The sequence below is a fragment of the Belonocnema kinseyi genome, chromosome 6 (genome assembly GCF_010883055.1).
Source record: "Belonocnema kinseyi isolate 2016_QV_RU_SX_M_011 chromosome 6, B_treatae_v1, whole genome shotgun sequence".
Classification (NCBI taxonomy): Eukaryota; Metazoa; Arthropoda; class Insecta; order Hymenoptera; family Cynipidae; genus Belonocnema; species Belonocnema kinseyi.
Window position 1 is genome coordinate 37,833,901 of NC_046662.1, and position 17,231 is coordinate 37,851,131.

The following is a 17,231-nucleotide window of genomic DNA, read 5'->3' on the forward strand; positions in this document are numbered from 1 at the left end:
CTAAAACAGATGAATTTTTAATAAAAAACAACACTTTTTAAGCTGACCTTTCATTCATAGTTCATTTTTCGACACCAAAGTATAAATTTTAAACGAAAAGTACATTTTTTTATTAAATAGTCCGATTTTCGACAAAACAGCAGATTTTTCAACTAAAAAGTATAACTATTTGTTTGTTATTATTTATTTAATTTCTATTAAAACAGATAAATTACAATTTTTTTAAATTTATTAGTTGAATTTGCTTCTAGAAAAGTTGTTTTTTTTATTCAAGAAAGAAAAAATTTCTTCTAAAACAGATAAATTTTTTAAAAAAACTTCAAAAAATAGTTAAATTTTTATTCAAAAAAGATTTCAGTTTACTTTTTAACACCAAAATAAGAATTGTACAAAATAAGTTAATTTTTTGCTTAATAGTAGAATTTTTAACTAAAAGGTATGACTTTTTAACAATATTATTAAATTTGCAACAAAATAGTTGCATTTTTGTCCAAAGAAAAATCAAAATTGTACTAAAACAGGTGAATTTTCAAATCAAAAAGACAATTTTTCAAAAATAGAGTTGAATCTTTTTCAAACGAAATTTCAGTTAGCTTCTTAAGATGAAAATGTTTTTTTTAATCAAAAAATAAATTTCTACGAAAAAAATTTGAATTTTCAATGCAAAAAGACAAATTTTTTCAACCAAAAAGGATGCATTTTTAACAAAATAATTATACTCTCTACGAAAGATTTGCATTTCTATCCAAGAAAGATGATCTTTCTACTAAAACAAATGAATTTTTAATAAAAAACAACATATTTAAAAAAAAATTAATCCAAAAAGATTTCAATTGACTAAGAAATTCAATCAAAAAATACATTTTGTTGAAAATATTAGAATTTTCAACAAAATCGTTGCGTTCTTAACCAAGAAATATGCAATATTTCTTCTAAAAAAGATGAACTTTTAAATCCCAATGACAAATTTTCAGAAAATAAATACTATTCATCCAAAAAAGATTTCAGTTGACTTATCAAAAACAAAAAAAAAACAAAAAAATTTTAAACAAGACGTTGATCTTTTACGAAAAGTGTTGAATTTTCGGATCCGTGACAAAATGCCCAAACAACAAAGCGCCCGCCCAATGAGAGTCGCGTTCCGTGAAAAAGGCCCTCGAATCGGATGTTGTATGAGCACGCCCCTATTCGGTCGGAGCGCGACTCTGATTGGGCGGGCGCTTTGTCGTTTGGGCTTTTTGTCACGGATCCGAATTTTCAACCAAAAAAAAAGTTTTTTTAACCAAACAGTTGATTTTGCAATCAAAACAGATATCTTCTTAAGAAAAATGATAAAATATTTGCCACCCCCGCCCCTTAAGCTGTTACGTAATTTATATAAGGTCACTTAGTTTTATTCACATCCAACTTTGACCACAATTACACACCTTCATAATTCGTAATAAAAAATTTTTCTATACAATATTTACAACGTGTATAAGATATTAGTAATATGCAATTAAAAAATAGTATTTTAATTCCACAAAAATTATGGAAGTTCTACTAATAATTATTCTCATTATTTTTTTTTTTAAATTTCATAATTTCAAAAATTCACTTTGGCTCTGGATGTTACATTATGCAGTTTTTTCTTCCATTTTAACGAGAAGCTTATCTTTGGCTACGTTATCACCAGCTTTGCACAAAATATTCTCGACTTTTCCTCCTGAAGAAGCTTTGATGATGTACTGCATAACAAAAATATTACCCGTCATAAATAATGTTATAGGTTTGAATATTTTAAAATGAATTAACTTACTTCCATCTTCATAGCAACAATAATAAGAAGAGGATCGCCTGCCTTTACAACATCACCATTCTTGATTAGGATTTTATCAACAACTCCCGGAATCGGACTCACAGCAGCTCCTAATTTCACTTTTGATTTGTTACTAAGATGTGAAACATATTTCGGTTCTGGTATTTTTAATTTCCACGAACGATCCTGAAAACAATTATTTTATGAAAAAAATCCTTTTCAAACAATTCTGACAAAAATTTGGACATTTCCTATCATCGGATGAAGCAAGAAATGCTTTACCTTTCCGAAAAGAACAATTTCATTTCCAACTCTAGCTATCCTCACGCTTCCGACGACACCATCGATTTCTGTCTTCAATTCTAGAGTCTTTTGCGTTTTCTTCAAACTACCAGTTACTTTTCTCCAAGGTCCCGAATCATTCACTCTCATCAAATAAACTTCCGGCTCGCTATATTCCACATCCACTTCCAATTCTTTGTTTCCAACAATGAATTGGAACCTTCTCACCAAAGCGTGATTTAACCTAAGTCCAGTTTCTGTCGCAAAAGGACTCAAAGGATCTTCCGAATCCATTGCTTTCTTCATCGCCTCCAACTCTTCACTCAAAATAATTCCAAGAGTCCCTTGCGCTAAAACTTCACTTGGAACTTGCAAAGTCGGAAACAATGAATCGTAATTTTCTTCAATGAATCCTGTATGGACATTCCCATTTTGAAACTTAGGATGAGTGCTCAAGTCTTTCAAAAATTCTACATTAGTCTCTAACCCTGCAATCTAAAAACAAAAAGATGATCTTACGACGAACGGTACTATTCAAGTATTTTAGTTGAAAAAATCTTAAAAACCCAGTAAAAAAAAGTTGAAATGTTGCCCGCACCGCAGCCAAGCTACAACGGCGGCCATATTTATACCCCTCAATCAGTGCTTGTGCCTGTGCAAGAATAACAAAATGCGAAAAAATTTCAAATGTATTTGGTGATAATTATTATTATTATTGCATAATTGAAGGTTTTGATCTGTAAGAGTTGAACATACACGATTAATCAACAGAAGAAAATGAATTTCCCGCAGTTGCCGCTTTGGATCTTCTGATTTATTTGGCAGATACTACACATTTTTTAACCGAAGAACAATTTAAGAGTTATTAATTCACAGAGGCGTATACTTTGTTACTGATTACTGATTAAAATTACTGATCACTTATTACTGATTACAATAAAGGAGAAATAATTATAATAATGAATACAAAAAATTATAGTTTGTTCCAAGGAAAAAGATTAAGTTAATAACCCGATAATTTTATCGTTTCTATTTTATTTATAAAATAATAAAGAGTATTACTGTTATGATTATCTTTCATAAATAACAGACTGGATTATGAAAAATTCAATTAGGAATAAATCAGTACAATAAGTGATAAATAATTAAGAGAGTGAACAGAAAAAATTATAGTTTGTTCTAAAGAAAAAGGTTAGGTTAATAATCCGATAATTCCTTGGTTTTAAAGCAACGCCCTTTGCTTTAAAAGCAAGGTTCCCGAGATCTTAGTTCTTGCGCTAGAGCTAGAAGAAAATCAAGAAGCAGTTCCGTGAATTAATCACTTAAAATTTCTTTCCGTGTCGGGATTCAAAATCTTTAATACCTTTTAATGCAAGCCTTCTTACCGGTTGGCTATTCAACTTTTTTTAATAGAAACCTACATTATACTCTGAAAGTTTCGAACGAAGTATCCTGAGAGCAGAGCTTCTATCTTGACCCCAAACCACCAACTTTGCAATCATCGGATCATAGTGAACTGAAACCTCATCGTTTTCTCTAACTCCAGTTTCAACTCGAATATTGTCAGAGACAGATGGAGTGACCAAGTACAAAAGACGGCCAGCACCTGGTAAGAAATCGCCTCTTGGATCCTGAAAATAAGCAATTATTGAATTAAGGAATTACCTGGAGGGGAACTTTGATGAAAAACATTCAGAGGGCATGTAACGATCCTACATAGTACCTCGGCGTAAATTCTAGCCTCGAAAGCGTGACCTTGCAATTGGATATCTTCTTGTCGCAGAGGAAGTTTTTCTCCAGCTGCCACCTTTAGTTGCCATTCGACGAGGTCAGTTCCGGTAATTGCCTCCGTAATCGGATGTTCCACCTGTAGACGCGTGTTCATTTCCATAAAATGAAAGCTATGTGTGTGGCGATCCATGATAAATTCCACCGTACCGGCTCCAACGTATCCTACAGCTTTTGCTGCCCGGACGGCTGCTGCTCCAAGTTCCCTACGAATCTCTTCCGAAATGCCTGGCTGAAAAACACGTGGGCCGTCATGGAACGCCCGGCAGAGTGGATAACTTCATATGATGTAAATTGAAATGGTTTTTCTTTTAACTTTTAACATAGAATATTTACGAAAAGGGTAAGGAGGAAATGGCAAAGGGGGAAAGGCAATAGGGTGCTAGGGGAAAATGGAAAGAGGAAAAGGGAACGGAGAAAGGAAAAGAGTAAATGAGAAAATAGTACAGGGAAAAGAAGGAAAGGTGAAATAAGAAAGAGGAAAGAAAAAGGGACAGGGGGGAATGGGAAAAGAGAAATAAAAGAAAAGAAAAGGGTAAAAGGAACGAGAAGAGGAAAAGAGGAAATGGGGAAGAGTGTAAAGGGTAAGATAAAAAGGGAAACGGTAAAGTGGGGAATGGAAAAAAATGGAAGGGGAAAGGGTTTAAGTATAAGCGTGAGAGCCAAGGATGGACAGGAAGAGAGCGAAAAAGAAGGGGAAGAGATTGTGAGAACGAGAGAGAGAGTGGGGAGACAGTGATCCCAGATCTGAAACGAGATGTGGTCCAATACTATGACAGGGCTATATCCGTGTGAATATAGTAGAAGACGCTGTAAATGACTGAGTTGCGCGCGCAACCCATTTCTCCTGTTCTGAATTTGAAAACTCGAAGGTGCACGATTGCCGGTCGGAGCACTTCGGCGATTCTATTTATATATCAATCTGCTAACTGCTTTGAAATAAATTCAGGAGATTGGGATTTTAATATTTCCAGATTCTGATGCTGGCGTTTCTCATGATTTGAATAGATCGCGCGCCTCTTGATATGCGTATATTTTGAGGTTATGTTATTTCATGTATAAAATATAAATTATATAAATAATAATACTATTATATATATATATATATGCGTATATTAATAATAATATTATAATTATGTTATATTATAAGTTTTATTTATCATTTTTGGTCAAAAATGCAATTGTATGGTTAAAACCTCAACTGTACATCTTCTTGGATTCGAAAGTCGATTATTTCTTTAAAAATTTATGTATTTTGTTTAAGACTTGTCCTTTTTTTGTAGATCATCAATTTTCTTGGTCGAAAATTCATCTGATTGGTCGAAAATTTAATAACTTTGTTTAAAATTAATTACTTCTGTTAAAAATTATTTATTTTTATCTGAAAATGTAACTATTATATGATTGATTAAAAATTAATCGTATATATTGGTTAAGTTGGAAAATTGTTTTTTTTTTTTTATAGAACATTAATCTTCTTGGTCAAAAATTCACCTTTTCCCTTGAAAATTTATCAATTTTTTTGAAAATTCATTTTTTGCTTGTTCAATTCAATTTTTCAGCACAGTTTTTATCTGGAAATTGTACTATTCCATTTTTGGTTTAAACTTTATCCTGTACATTTTATTAGTTAAAACACCAATTATTTGATAGAAAATTAATTTATTTTGTTGAAAAGTAAACTTTTGGCTTGAAAATTGATTTATTGTATTAATTAGATATTTTTCCTAAAATTAAACAAACTGCAAAATAAAAAAATTGCCTTAAAATCGTCCTGATTCCTTTTTTTTAGTTTTAAAAATCTTTTCAAATACTCACTTAAAATTAATTTTTTTAAATAAAAAATCATTTTCAATTTTCTTAGCAATCACAACAATTTTTGTTATTCTTTTTAAATATTTTACAAATCTCGAAAGCTTTTTTTTTAAATCTGCAAAAATCTACATCGTGTTTCAAATTATTTCAAATAATTTCAAGTTTTAAATTAATTTTGAATATTATTATAAATTAAAACTGTAGCGTTCAAACTTAAAATTGAGCTCATTACAATTTTAATAATTCAAGGCTTTCTATTTCGAACCACTCTGTTCAAATTTATATAGTTTTTAATAGTTGTTTATAATGGCTTGTCCCAGATCTGAATTATATACTTTTTTTTTTTAAATCTGTGATCCAATTCAGAAACACATACAATTGCCTTGGAAAATTTCCTGCTCCAATTCAAAATTCAGGATGAAATTAGAAAATTCAAAATTTTAAATCTGAAAATGATTTTTTTGAGGTGGAAATCTTTTGAATTTTAAACTTTTAAAACTGGAGCTTGACAAATTTTTAATTCAGAAATATTTCATTTAAACGCTCAATAATTCATACGTATAAAACACAAACTTTTAACACCTTTTAATTTTACAATTTTTTAATTTAAATTATTTTAAAATACGAAATAACCATTTTAAAATTTTTATGGCCGTAACATTTTAGAGATTTCTGGTTAAAAAATACAAATCACGCTATTATTTTTAAGGTTCAAAATGATAATAATTCAAAAAATATTTCAGTTCGTAACATTAAAAATTGAACGATTAAATTAATTTTTTAACTAAAAACTTTTAAAAATAAAAGTTACATTGTTTTTATTTTAATTTGTTCCAGATTAATATTTTTGCATTATTATTTAGAGATAAAAATTTTAGGTTGCCAATTGAAAATGTTAGAAATTAATTTACTATCAAAATAATTGAATTTTCAACTGAAAAAAAAGAGAATAACAAATTTCCAACAAAATAATTACATTTTCAACTAAAATGATAAATGTTCAACAAAAAAAGTTTGAATTTTTAATTAAAAACTGTTGAACTCATCCAAAAAGATATTCATTTTACACAAGAGTTGACTTGTCAGTCAATGAAGATTTTTTTTTTAATTATTGAATTTCAAAGCCAAAAAGATGATTTTTTTACAAAACATTGTAAACTTATTCTTAAACGGAATAGTTCAAGGACTTCTGGTTACAAAATATAAACTTACTTTCCATGCTTTGAATTGAAGAATAAATAAATAAATTTTTTAATGTTAAAGACTGAATCATTTTGATCAATAAAAATGGATTAATTACAATTCTTTTTTAATTGGAAACTTTTTAAATTATAAATTGAATTCGTTTATTTTAAGTCGCCTTATATTATTAATTTTTACATTTTTATTTATAAATCCAAACTCAAAAGTCTTATTTACAAATTGACAATTTTAAAAATCGAACGGTGTAACAAAACAGTTTCATTTTCAACTAAAAAAAACGAAGTTTCAACCAAATCCTTAAATTTTTAACGAAGGAGATGAATTTTCATTTAAAATTATGAATCTTCATAAAAAAAGGCTTACATTTTTTATTAAAAACTGTTGACCTCATCCAAACATAAAATTTTTTCACAAAACAGTTGAGTTTTCAGTCTTTAACTAAAATGATGAATCTTCAAAAAAAAAAAGATAAAAGTTCTTTTTTATTAAAAACAGTTGAAGTCATCCACAAAAGTACATTTTTTCACAAATAGTTGACTTTTCAGTCAAGAAAGAAATTTCTTTATATTCTTTACATGTTATGCAAATTACATGTGTGTTCGACCTCAATTTAATTACATTCAAAATTATTTCTTAGCATTATTATATAGGTTGAAATTTTTTATTTTAGTACCTTAGAATTCAGGATTAATTGTTTACAGTATTTTGAACTTGAAACCGGTTCGAAATACGCAGATATTTCAACATGTAAAAAATATATATTCAAAACTTAAATTACTAAATTGGAAAGGAAGGTTATGTAATGAAAGAAAAACAACAATTTTGAGCCGTATATATAAATAAATATATAAATATATATATAATAAATAATATAATTCAGATCTGGGACAAGCCATTATAAACAACTATTAAAAACCATATAAATTTGAACAAAGTGGTTCGAAATAGAAAGCCTTGAATTGTTAAAATTTTAATGAGCTAAATTTTAAGTTTGAACGGTACAATTTTAATTTAGAATAATATTCGAAATTAATTTAAAACTTGAAATTATTTGAAATAATTTGAAACACGATGTAGATTTTTGCAGATTTAAAAAAAAGCTTTTGAGAATTGTAAAATATTTAAAAAGAATAAAAAAAATTGTTGTGATTGCTAAGAAAATTGAAAATAATTTTTTAGTTTAAAAAATTAATTTTAAGTGAGTATTTGAAAAGATTTAAAAAATTTAAAAAAAGGAACCAGGACGATTTTAAGGCAATTTTTTTATTTTGCAGTTTTTTTAATTTCAGGAAAAAAATCTAATTAACACAATAAATCAATTTTCAACCCAAAAGTTTACTTTTCAACAAAATAAATTAATTTTTTATCAAATAATTGTTGTTTTAATTAATAAAATGTACAGGATAAAGTTTCAATCAAAAATGGAATAGTACAATTTCCAGATAAAAACTGTGCTAAAAAATTGAATTGAACAAGAAAAAAACGAATTTTCAAAAAGTTGATAAATTTTCAAGGGAAAAGGTGAATTTTTGACCAAGAAGATTAATGTTTTATAAAAAAAATGATTTCCAACTTAATCAATATATACGATTAATTTTTAATCAATCATATAATAGTTACATTTTCAGATAAAGATAAATAATTTTTAACCGAAAAAATTAATTTTAAACAAAGTTGTTAAATTTTCGACCAAGAAAATTGATGATCTACAAAAAAAGACAAATCTTAAACAAAATACATGAATTTTTAAAGAAATTATTTAATTTTAAAGTAAAAAAGACGAATTATCTACAAAAAGTTGAATTTTTAAAGCGATAAATATGAGTGAAAGAGTTATACTTTCAATCAAATAGTTAAATTTCTAACCATAATTAAAAAACCTTGTTAAAACCCCGTATTTTTTTACAAAGTACTTCAACTCTTAGTGAAATAATCGATTTTCAAACCCAAGAAGATGTACAGTTGATATTTTAACCAAACAATTGCATTTTTGACCAAAAATGATACATTTTCAACCAAAAAGATTAAATTTCTACTAAACAAGGTCAGTTTCCAACAAAATACATGAACTGTCAACGAAATTATTTAATTTTAAAAACAAAAAGAGTTTCCACCCAAAAATTATGATTTTAATTTTTAACAATATAGTTGCATTTACAACAGAACGACTTTACAACCAAAACATATTTATAGTTGATAATACAATCGAAAAATGTAATTTTTAATCAAAAAGTATAAATTTTCCATAAAACAATTTAATTTCTACAAAAAAAGACGACCTTTTAACAAAACACATGATTTCTTAACCAAAAATGGTATTGATTAATTGTCAGTTTCTAAAATGTATTTTCAACGAAAGAGATGAACCTTCAAATAAAAAAAATAAAAATTTTAAAAAAGTAGTTGAACTTTTGACAGAAAAGAGGACTTTTTTACAAAATAGTTACATTTTCAACAAAATAATTAATTTTTCAATCAAATAATTGAGTTTTTATCCAAACGAGATGAATTCAAAAATCGCCAATTTCTTTAATTTCTTTTAAATGCGGATTAAGATATAAATAAGACTATTATAATATAACATAATTATAATATTATCATTATTAATATACGTGTATATTTATATATATAATAGTATTATTATTTATATAATTTATGTTTTATACATGAACTAACATAACCTCAAAATATACGCATATCAAGAGGCGCGCGATCTATTCAAATCATGAGAAACGCCAGCATCGAAATCTGGAAATATTAGAATCCTAATCTCCTGGATTTATTTCAAAGCAGTTATCAGATTGATATATAAATAGAATCGCCGAAGTGCTCCGACCGGCAATCGTGCACCTTCGAGTTCTCAAATTCAGAAGAGGAGAAATAGGTTGCGCGCGCAACTCAGTCATTTACAGCATCTCCTACTATATTCACACGGACATAGCCCTGTCATAGTATTGGACCACATCTCGTTTCAGATCTGGGATCACTGTGGGGAGAGGAAGAGAAGTGGAAGAAGCAAAGGAGAGTCAGGAAGAGAGATTGAAAGAGTCAGTCAGTGGGAAAAGGGAAGGAGAGATGGAGAAGAGGAAGCGTTACACTGGAAGCATTTCCCTTACCGTTACCATAGAAGCTTTAGCGTTACCCAGTGGGCACAAAATTTTGACGACGTCTTTACAACACCGTTACGACATCTTTACGACAACTTTACGACATCCTATGTCCATGTCGTTAAGGTGTCTTTACGATATCGTAAGTAAGTCGTATGATCTGACGATGTCTTTACGATATAGTAAAGACACCGAAACGACATGGACATGAGATGTCGTAAAGAAGTCGTAAAGATGGCGTAACGATGTCGTGAAGACGTCGCCAAATGTTGTGCCCACTGGGTTATCATTGCCCAATTTTGCGAGATCACACTGTGCAATAAGAAGTTACCACTTTAAAACAATAATTTATTCTGATAAATTTAAATTTAATGCAGAAATTTAAGATTTTTTAGGTTTCTTAGCCATGTTTCTATCCATGTATTACAAATGACAAATGTTCCCCTACAATTCATAATTGTAGGAAAAAAGTTGTCTTTTGTAATACATGGACTAAAAATCAAGCCTTAGGAAATGCCTTACGGTTTTGGTCGGGTGTCCGTCTGTCCGGCCGTTGCACTTTTTTCCAATGAGGGGAAGTGAGGGGAGGGGAAAGTTGGTGGAGTAGGGAAGGAAAAGTTTGTGATGGCACGGTTTCAGTGACTGAATTAATTTATTTTTTTCAAAGAAAATAGTTTTAAAATTTTCATTTTCGACTATTTGGTTTCATATAATATCTTTTTATACATTTTTTTCCAAAATTCTTTTTCCAAACATTTTTCAAAGAAATTAAAAAATATTTTTTTGCAAGAAGTTACGAAACCCTATTTTTTATATTTTAGGATTAATTTTTTCAAAATATTATCCTAGCATATTCAGCAATATTTCCAGTGTGTCCCAACATTTTTGTTTTTGTTAAAACCAGTTTTATAGTATAATATGATTTTTTGGGTTTTTTTTAAGACAAATTGTTTCTTATGCACGAATTATTAATTTATATTGACAATTAGATATTTAAAGAAATTGTTTAAACAAATCATTGTTGATTATACTAACTTTCTCTTAGAACAGTTAAAAAGTCGCCGTTTTTTGCGGAATATTTTAACTTTATTCAACTTTTCAGTTAGTGCGTAGTTATAATCAATTATATTTAACAAAAATAATTGTTCAAACCATTTAATATTTTTATACCAACATTCTCTCAGAATAATACTAGAAAGTTTCAGTTTTCTCTAAAATTTTCTCTACTTTTATCGAATTTTCAATTAGAGTGAGATCATAATCGATTAAAGCCAGCAAAAATAGCTGTTTAAACAATTCATTATTATTTTAGATAATATTCTCTTTGAATAATGTTAGAAAGTTGCAGTTTTTTATTTCTTCACTTCTGTCTACTTTTTACTTAAAAAACCATTATTATTGCAAGTTAACAGACATAATTGTTTAAATGTTTTATTATTGTTTGTAACTATCTTCTCTTAGAGTAATGCTTGAAAATTTTTGTTTTTTCTTAAATTTTCCATTTTTCTCAGCTTTTCACTCAGATCGAGGTAATATTTAGTGAACTTTAACAAAAATAATTGTTTAAATAAATTGTTATCGATTTCAAAAATTCGAAGAATATTTCAAATATCTGTTTTATTTCTGAAAAACATATATTCACAAACAAGAAATAGATCATTAAAAAAATGATTCTAGCTAATAGTTATTTATTATTTTTTCATAAGTAAAACGCTAAATCAAGGTTAAATTTTTCAGAAGAAATCGCAATTTTCTAGAATTTATCTAAGAGAAAATACTCATAAACAATAATAAATTGTTTAAACAATAATGTTTGTTAACTTGCATTTACCTTGCTCTTAGATATCCGCTAGAAAATTTCACTTTTTTCTGAATATGTTTTCTTTGCTTTGACTTTTTAGTTATGAAAAAAATAATTACACATTAGAAAGAATCATTTTTGAAACAATCACTTTATTTTTGTTTAAATATATATTTTTTGGCATAAAACAGATTTTTTAAATATTCTTCAATTATTCTACACACACACATAAAGTTTTATATCTAAAATTATTTAAATAATTATAATAAAAATATCCATTGCTCTTTTTCACAGCACTACACGAGAAACAATTGATGAAACACATAAACATTATTTAAATAATAGCCAAATATCATCAGACAAATTTTCTAAAAATTCGTTAATTGTGTTAATAGTTCCCGAAAATACTAACTTATCACGATCTAGCGAAAAAAATATTATACAAACAGAAATTAAAAAAAAAAAAGAAAAATATATAAAACAAAACGTTTTACTCTCGGCATTTATCAATCTCGAAAAGAAATAACTTTTCAAGATTGACAAAGACAAAAATTACTTAAACAAATACTAATTGTTCAAACAATTTAGAATAAATTTTCAATGACTTGGAAACTTTTCACTCATCGATTAAAAATAATTTATGGCGAAAAAATTGCAAAAAATACCGTTTTTAACATGAATTTTACATAAAACTTCTATTTTAAATTTTTTGGGGCAATTTCCGGGCACAATACAAGAGAATTGAACAAATAAAAAAAATTTATTAGTTGGAAATTATTCCTTAAAATTTTTTTAAATTTTAATAGAAATAACAAAAATTTTACAACAAAATTTTTATTTTTTAATAAAAAAAATTTAAAAATTTTAAATTGTTTAAAAAGTGATTAAAAATTAATTTCTTTGGCTGGAAAATCGTTTCTTTTTAGTTAAAAGTTACTTTTTTTTAACTGAAGATGTAACCACTCGATTTTTGTTTGAAAATGTATATTTCTAGTTGAAAAAAAAATGATTATTTTTCTGAAAACTCGTTTTTTTGTTTAAATTTTAGTTTTCCAACTGCAAATTGAACTGTTCTAGTTTTGGTTTCTAAATTTATCTTTTTTAGTTGAGAATTTTTTAATTTGATTCAAACTGAATCTTTCTTTTGGTAGAAAATTAATCTTTTGTGTTTAAATTGAATTGTCTTGTTGAGAATTCATTTTTTCTATTAAAAATTAACTGTTTTAACTATAAATTTAATTCTTCTATTTTTTGTTAAAAAAACTATTTGGTTATAAATTCGTTTTTTTTCTTTGTTGAACGTTTATTTTGTGAACATTTTAACTATTCTCATTTTGGTTGAAAACTGATTACTTTTAGATGAAAATTCATGTAAAGCGATATATTTTTCCGCAAATTTTTAAATAATGTAACTATTAGTATGAATAAAGATAGAAAATACGATTTTTTAAATCCTAATTCAAAATGCTTATAAATGCTCATTAAATTCTCAAAGCACATAAAAATAATTTTTGGAACATTTTTTTATATATTTTTTTTTCATTTTATTAGTGCATGAACGTTCCCTTATTACTTTTTTTTATTTTCCCAAATTTTCAGTTCGGTATCTCATTCACTGTAGAATTAGTATGACGAAAAAAATGTCCGTAAATTATGAACCGGAATAGTGTCACATTCCCGTATTATAATACACTCAACTCCCGATATAAGTCCCCCCGGTTTCATGTAATTTAAAATTAGGAATGGTAATAAATATAAAGAAGAAATAATTACCGCTGGTGCCTCTTCGATAATTTTTTGGTGACGCCGCTGAACAGAACAATCTCTTTCAAATAAATGAACAGCATTTCCGTGCTGATCAGCAAAAATTTGAACCTCCACGTGTCTCGGTTCGGCTACGTATTTTTCTAAAAGAACCGCGGAATCTCCAAATGCTTTCTGAGATTCAGTTCTGGCAGATTCTAAAGCTTGAAGAAAATCCGATTCTTTCAAAGCAATTCGCATTCCTTTTCCTCCTCCTCCTCGGACTGCTTTAATCATCAAAGGAAATCCTATTCTTTTAGCTTCGGTAAAAAGTGTTTCGTTGGACTGATCTTCCCCATGATATCCTAAAAAAATAATGAAGGCCATGTAATATTTATCCGATTCTTGTTTTGCCGACATTTTTTTATCATACCAATTTCTCAAGAAATGAGATATTGAGCTGAAAGTTTGGGAAAATAAAAAAAATAGACTGTGGAATATTTACGTACTAATAAATTTTCACAGATGGATACAAACAAAAAAATTTCCAAAAATAATTTTTTTTAACTGTAATAATGTTTTTGTACATAAACGTTCCTTAGTTCCTTTCCTTTATTTTCCCAAACTTCCAGCTCAATATCGGAATATCTCACTTCGTGTCGAATTGGTATGATAAAAAAATGTGGGTAAAACATGAATCGAATAAGAGTCACATAACTTTAAGGGCATGTGACACACTCAGATCCCTATGTTACCGACCTCACTTTTTCAGTTCACTGAATTTTTTGTTTAACTTGAGAAATTTTTTTGTAAATAAAATATCTTAAACTTGGACTAAAACTTTGGAAAACGTATCAGAAGACCATAAAGTGCGTTTATCTACTTGATTTGAGTAGGAATTTCGATAAAAATTATTTTCCTAGAAATTAACTGAAACAATATGTCGGCTCTTGCATTTCTCGAAGTTTGAGGCCGATATTTAACATATAAAAAAATGCTTTGGTTGAAAAAATTTCAAGGTACAAAGAAAATATGTCCAAATTGGACACAGTTTTGATATTGTTGAAAATCATTTTTAGCGAACTTTCTACTCAAATAAAATACACAAACGCAGTTTATGGTCTTCTGATACATTTTCCAAAGTTTCAGTCCGATATTTTATTAACAAAAAAAGTTCTTAAGTTCAAAGAAAATTCTGTAATCTGAAAAAGTGAGGTCGGTAATATAGGCATGTGAACGTATCACATGCCCTTAAGGCCATGTAATACTTATCCGACTCCTACCTTACCCACATTTATTTAAAGCAATTCACGTCCACGCGAATGAAATATTAATTTGAAAAATTAGAGAAAATTGGCATCGTCCATAATATTTTTAAATACGAAAAAAAAAATCTAAAAACTTTCTAAAAATAAATTTTTGCAGTTCCGGAAATTTAGAACGATACAAACTAACCCTAGTAATTTTCACGTAACTTCCCAAAAAATGAAACATAGATATATCATTTGATGTGGACGCAATTCGTTATAGAAGAAAATGTCGGCAAAGTAGGAATCGGGTAAGTAATACATGGCCTTGATTTTTTGACCCTGGTACGATGGGCTGCAATTTTAAATTGATTTTAAAGTTTCGCCTTTAAATTAAAGCGAAATAAATTCTTAAAAGATTTGTGGAGACCAGTTTTAAAAATAAATTTTTCATTTACTTCATTTGAATGTATGAATTGTTTAATTTGTTCCTTTAAATTTATAAGTGTATAATTTGTTATTATTATTATTATTGTTACAAACAATTTTAAGTAATTTTTTAATGGTTTGGGATATTTATAAGAAGATTTTAATTTTTAATACAATTTAAATTAATACACAAATATTAAAAAATAAATATATTTTTAATAGATTTTATGCTTTCACCATGATTCATTTTGATAAAAAGAGATATTTCGGGTTTCACTCGTGTAAAAAACTACGAATTGTTTGCGGACGTTTCGTGAACATTGCAGTTCACATCTTCAGGGCTGACCTGGAACTGAGGAATCAGGTCATGATGTTCTTAGGTATACTTTCTACGATGCCTGTGATTGGCCAGAGCGCCCCAACGTGGGGACTGGTCGAACTTGATTGCCCAATCAAGTCTTTTTTAAAAAATCCGGGAGAACGGAAAGCCAAATCGGATTGGTATTATATCCATTGTCCCTATTGATGTTATTAGGGTGTTTCAAGATTTCGATTGCTTCTCTATGTTTTCTTGGAAATTTGTTGTGTGCTTTTGCAATGACTGTTCTTTCATCAAATAAAATGTTATGACCTGTTTCGATATGATGTTCAGCCAGTGCTGATTGCGTGAAGTGTTTTAGCCTGACTTTACTTTCATGTTCCTTCATACATTGGCTCACCGCTCTCCCGGTTTCTCCAATATAGACTTTGCCACAAGAACAAGGGATTTTATATACTCCTGGATCACTGAATGGTGCCTTTTTATCTTTAGGGTTATTTAGTAGTTGTCCTATTTTCGCAGGTGGTTCAAATATAGTTTGGATGTTGTTCGACCAGTCCCCACGGTGGGGCGCTCTGGCCAATCACAGGCATCGTAGAAAGTATACCTAAGAACATCATGACCTGATTCCTCAGTTCCAGATCAGCCCTGAAGATGTGAACTGCAATGTTCACGAAACTTCGGCAAACAATTCGTAGTTTTTTACACGAGTGAAACCCGAAATATCTCTTTTTATCAAAATGAATCATCGTGAAGGCATAAAATCTATTATCAAGGAACTCTACGGGGAGAGTATTCTTATTAAAATCAACACCTTTAGTAAGCTCAGGACTTCTCGGGGTAAGCTACTAACATCCTTAGCTTTTTTGAAACTGTACAGAGACAACAAAATAGTCCCAAAATTCTTACAACTGAAAAAAAAAATAATAATAATTTGGGAACATCTAAATCCAAATCGATTCTGCATAATACAAGTTTGCTTCTCGTGAAAGAAAGAATACAACATACCAAATTTCTTTTGCACACTACCTCTAAAAAATTATTAAAAGTTCATCTTTTCCTATAAAATACCCTCAGATTTGACATTTGGTCCACATTGGACCGCATATCGTTTGACCCATCCCAACGGATTAAAGAGCTTTCTACCCAAAAACAAAAAACAAAATTTGACAAATTACTTCCAGTAAAGCAAACTAAACTAACAAATACAGTAAAAAACATCTCTGACCCCCCTCTCAACAATGAAATGATTTCAGCCTTATCTAAAGGACATAATTTTGCTGTAGCTCCATCCAAAATCCCAAAAGAAGAAATAATGAGCAATTTAGAATCCACAATATATACCCTTTCACCCGAAAAAGCAAATGAAATACGACGAAGGACGGCCAACATTTTACGCCAAGCTCAAATTCCATCCTCAAACTTAACAAAACAAGAAAAAAACGCAATTAAAGAACTCAATCAAAATAAAGATATTATAATATTACCCGCAGACAAAGGCAACACAACAGTAATAATGAATAAAGAAGACTATAAACAACAAAATCATGGACCTTCTAGCTGACGATACATAGAAAAAACTTAAAAAGGACCCCAAAAAAACAATAGTCAGTAAAACAAAGACTCTTCTCAAAGACTCTAAACTTGACAGCCAAACAATATCCAACTTAATTCCTACTAATCCCATCTCTCCAAAACT

General features: G+C 28.6%; 1 protein-coding gene across 1 annotated transcript in view; it reads right to left on the bottom strand.

Annotated features, from left to right (window-relative positions):
• Positions 1-1,403: 1,403 nt before the first annotated feature.
• Positions 1,404-17,231, bottom strand: part of LOC117174883 (methylcrotonoyl-CoA carboxylase subunit alpha, mitochondrial) — a 35,458-nt gene continuing 19,630 nt past the window's right edge. The window contains exons 4-9 of the mRNA XM_033364299.1: positions 13,568-13,902; positions 3,804-4,100; positions 3,502-3,711; positions 2,081-2,575; positions 1,799-1,984; positions 1,404-1,727 (exon numbers count right to left, since the gene is read on the bottom strand). Of these exons, the coding sequence (XP_033220190.1) occupies positions 1,617-1,727; positions 1,799-1,984; positions 2,081-2,575; positions 3,502-3,711; positions 3,804-4,100; positions 13,568-13,902 (1,634 nt within the window). The 3' untranslated portion in view covers positions 1,404-1,616. The remainder of the gene's footprint in view (positions 1,728-1,798; positions 1,985-2,080; positions 2,576-3,501; positions 3,712-3,803; positions 4,101-13,567; positions 13,903-17,231) is intronic.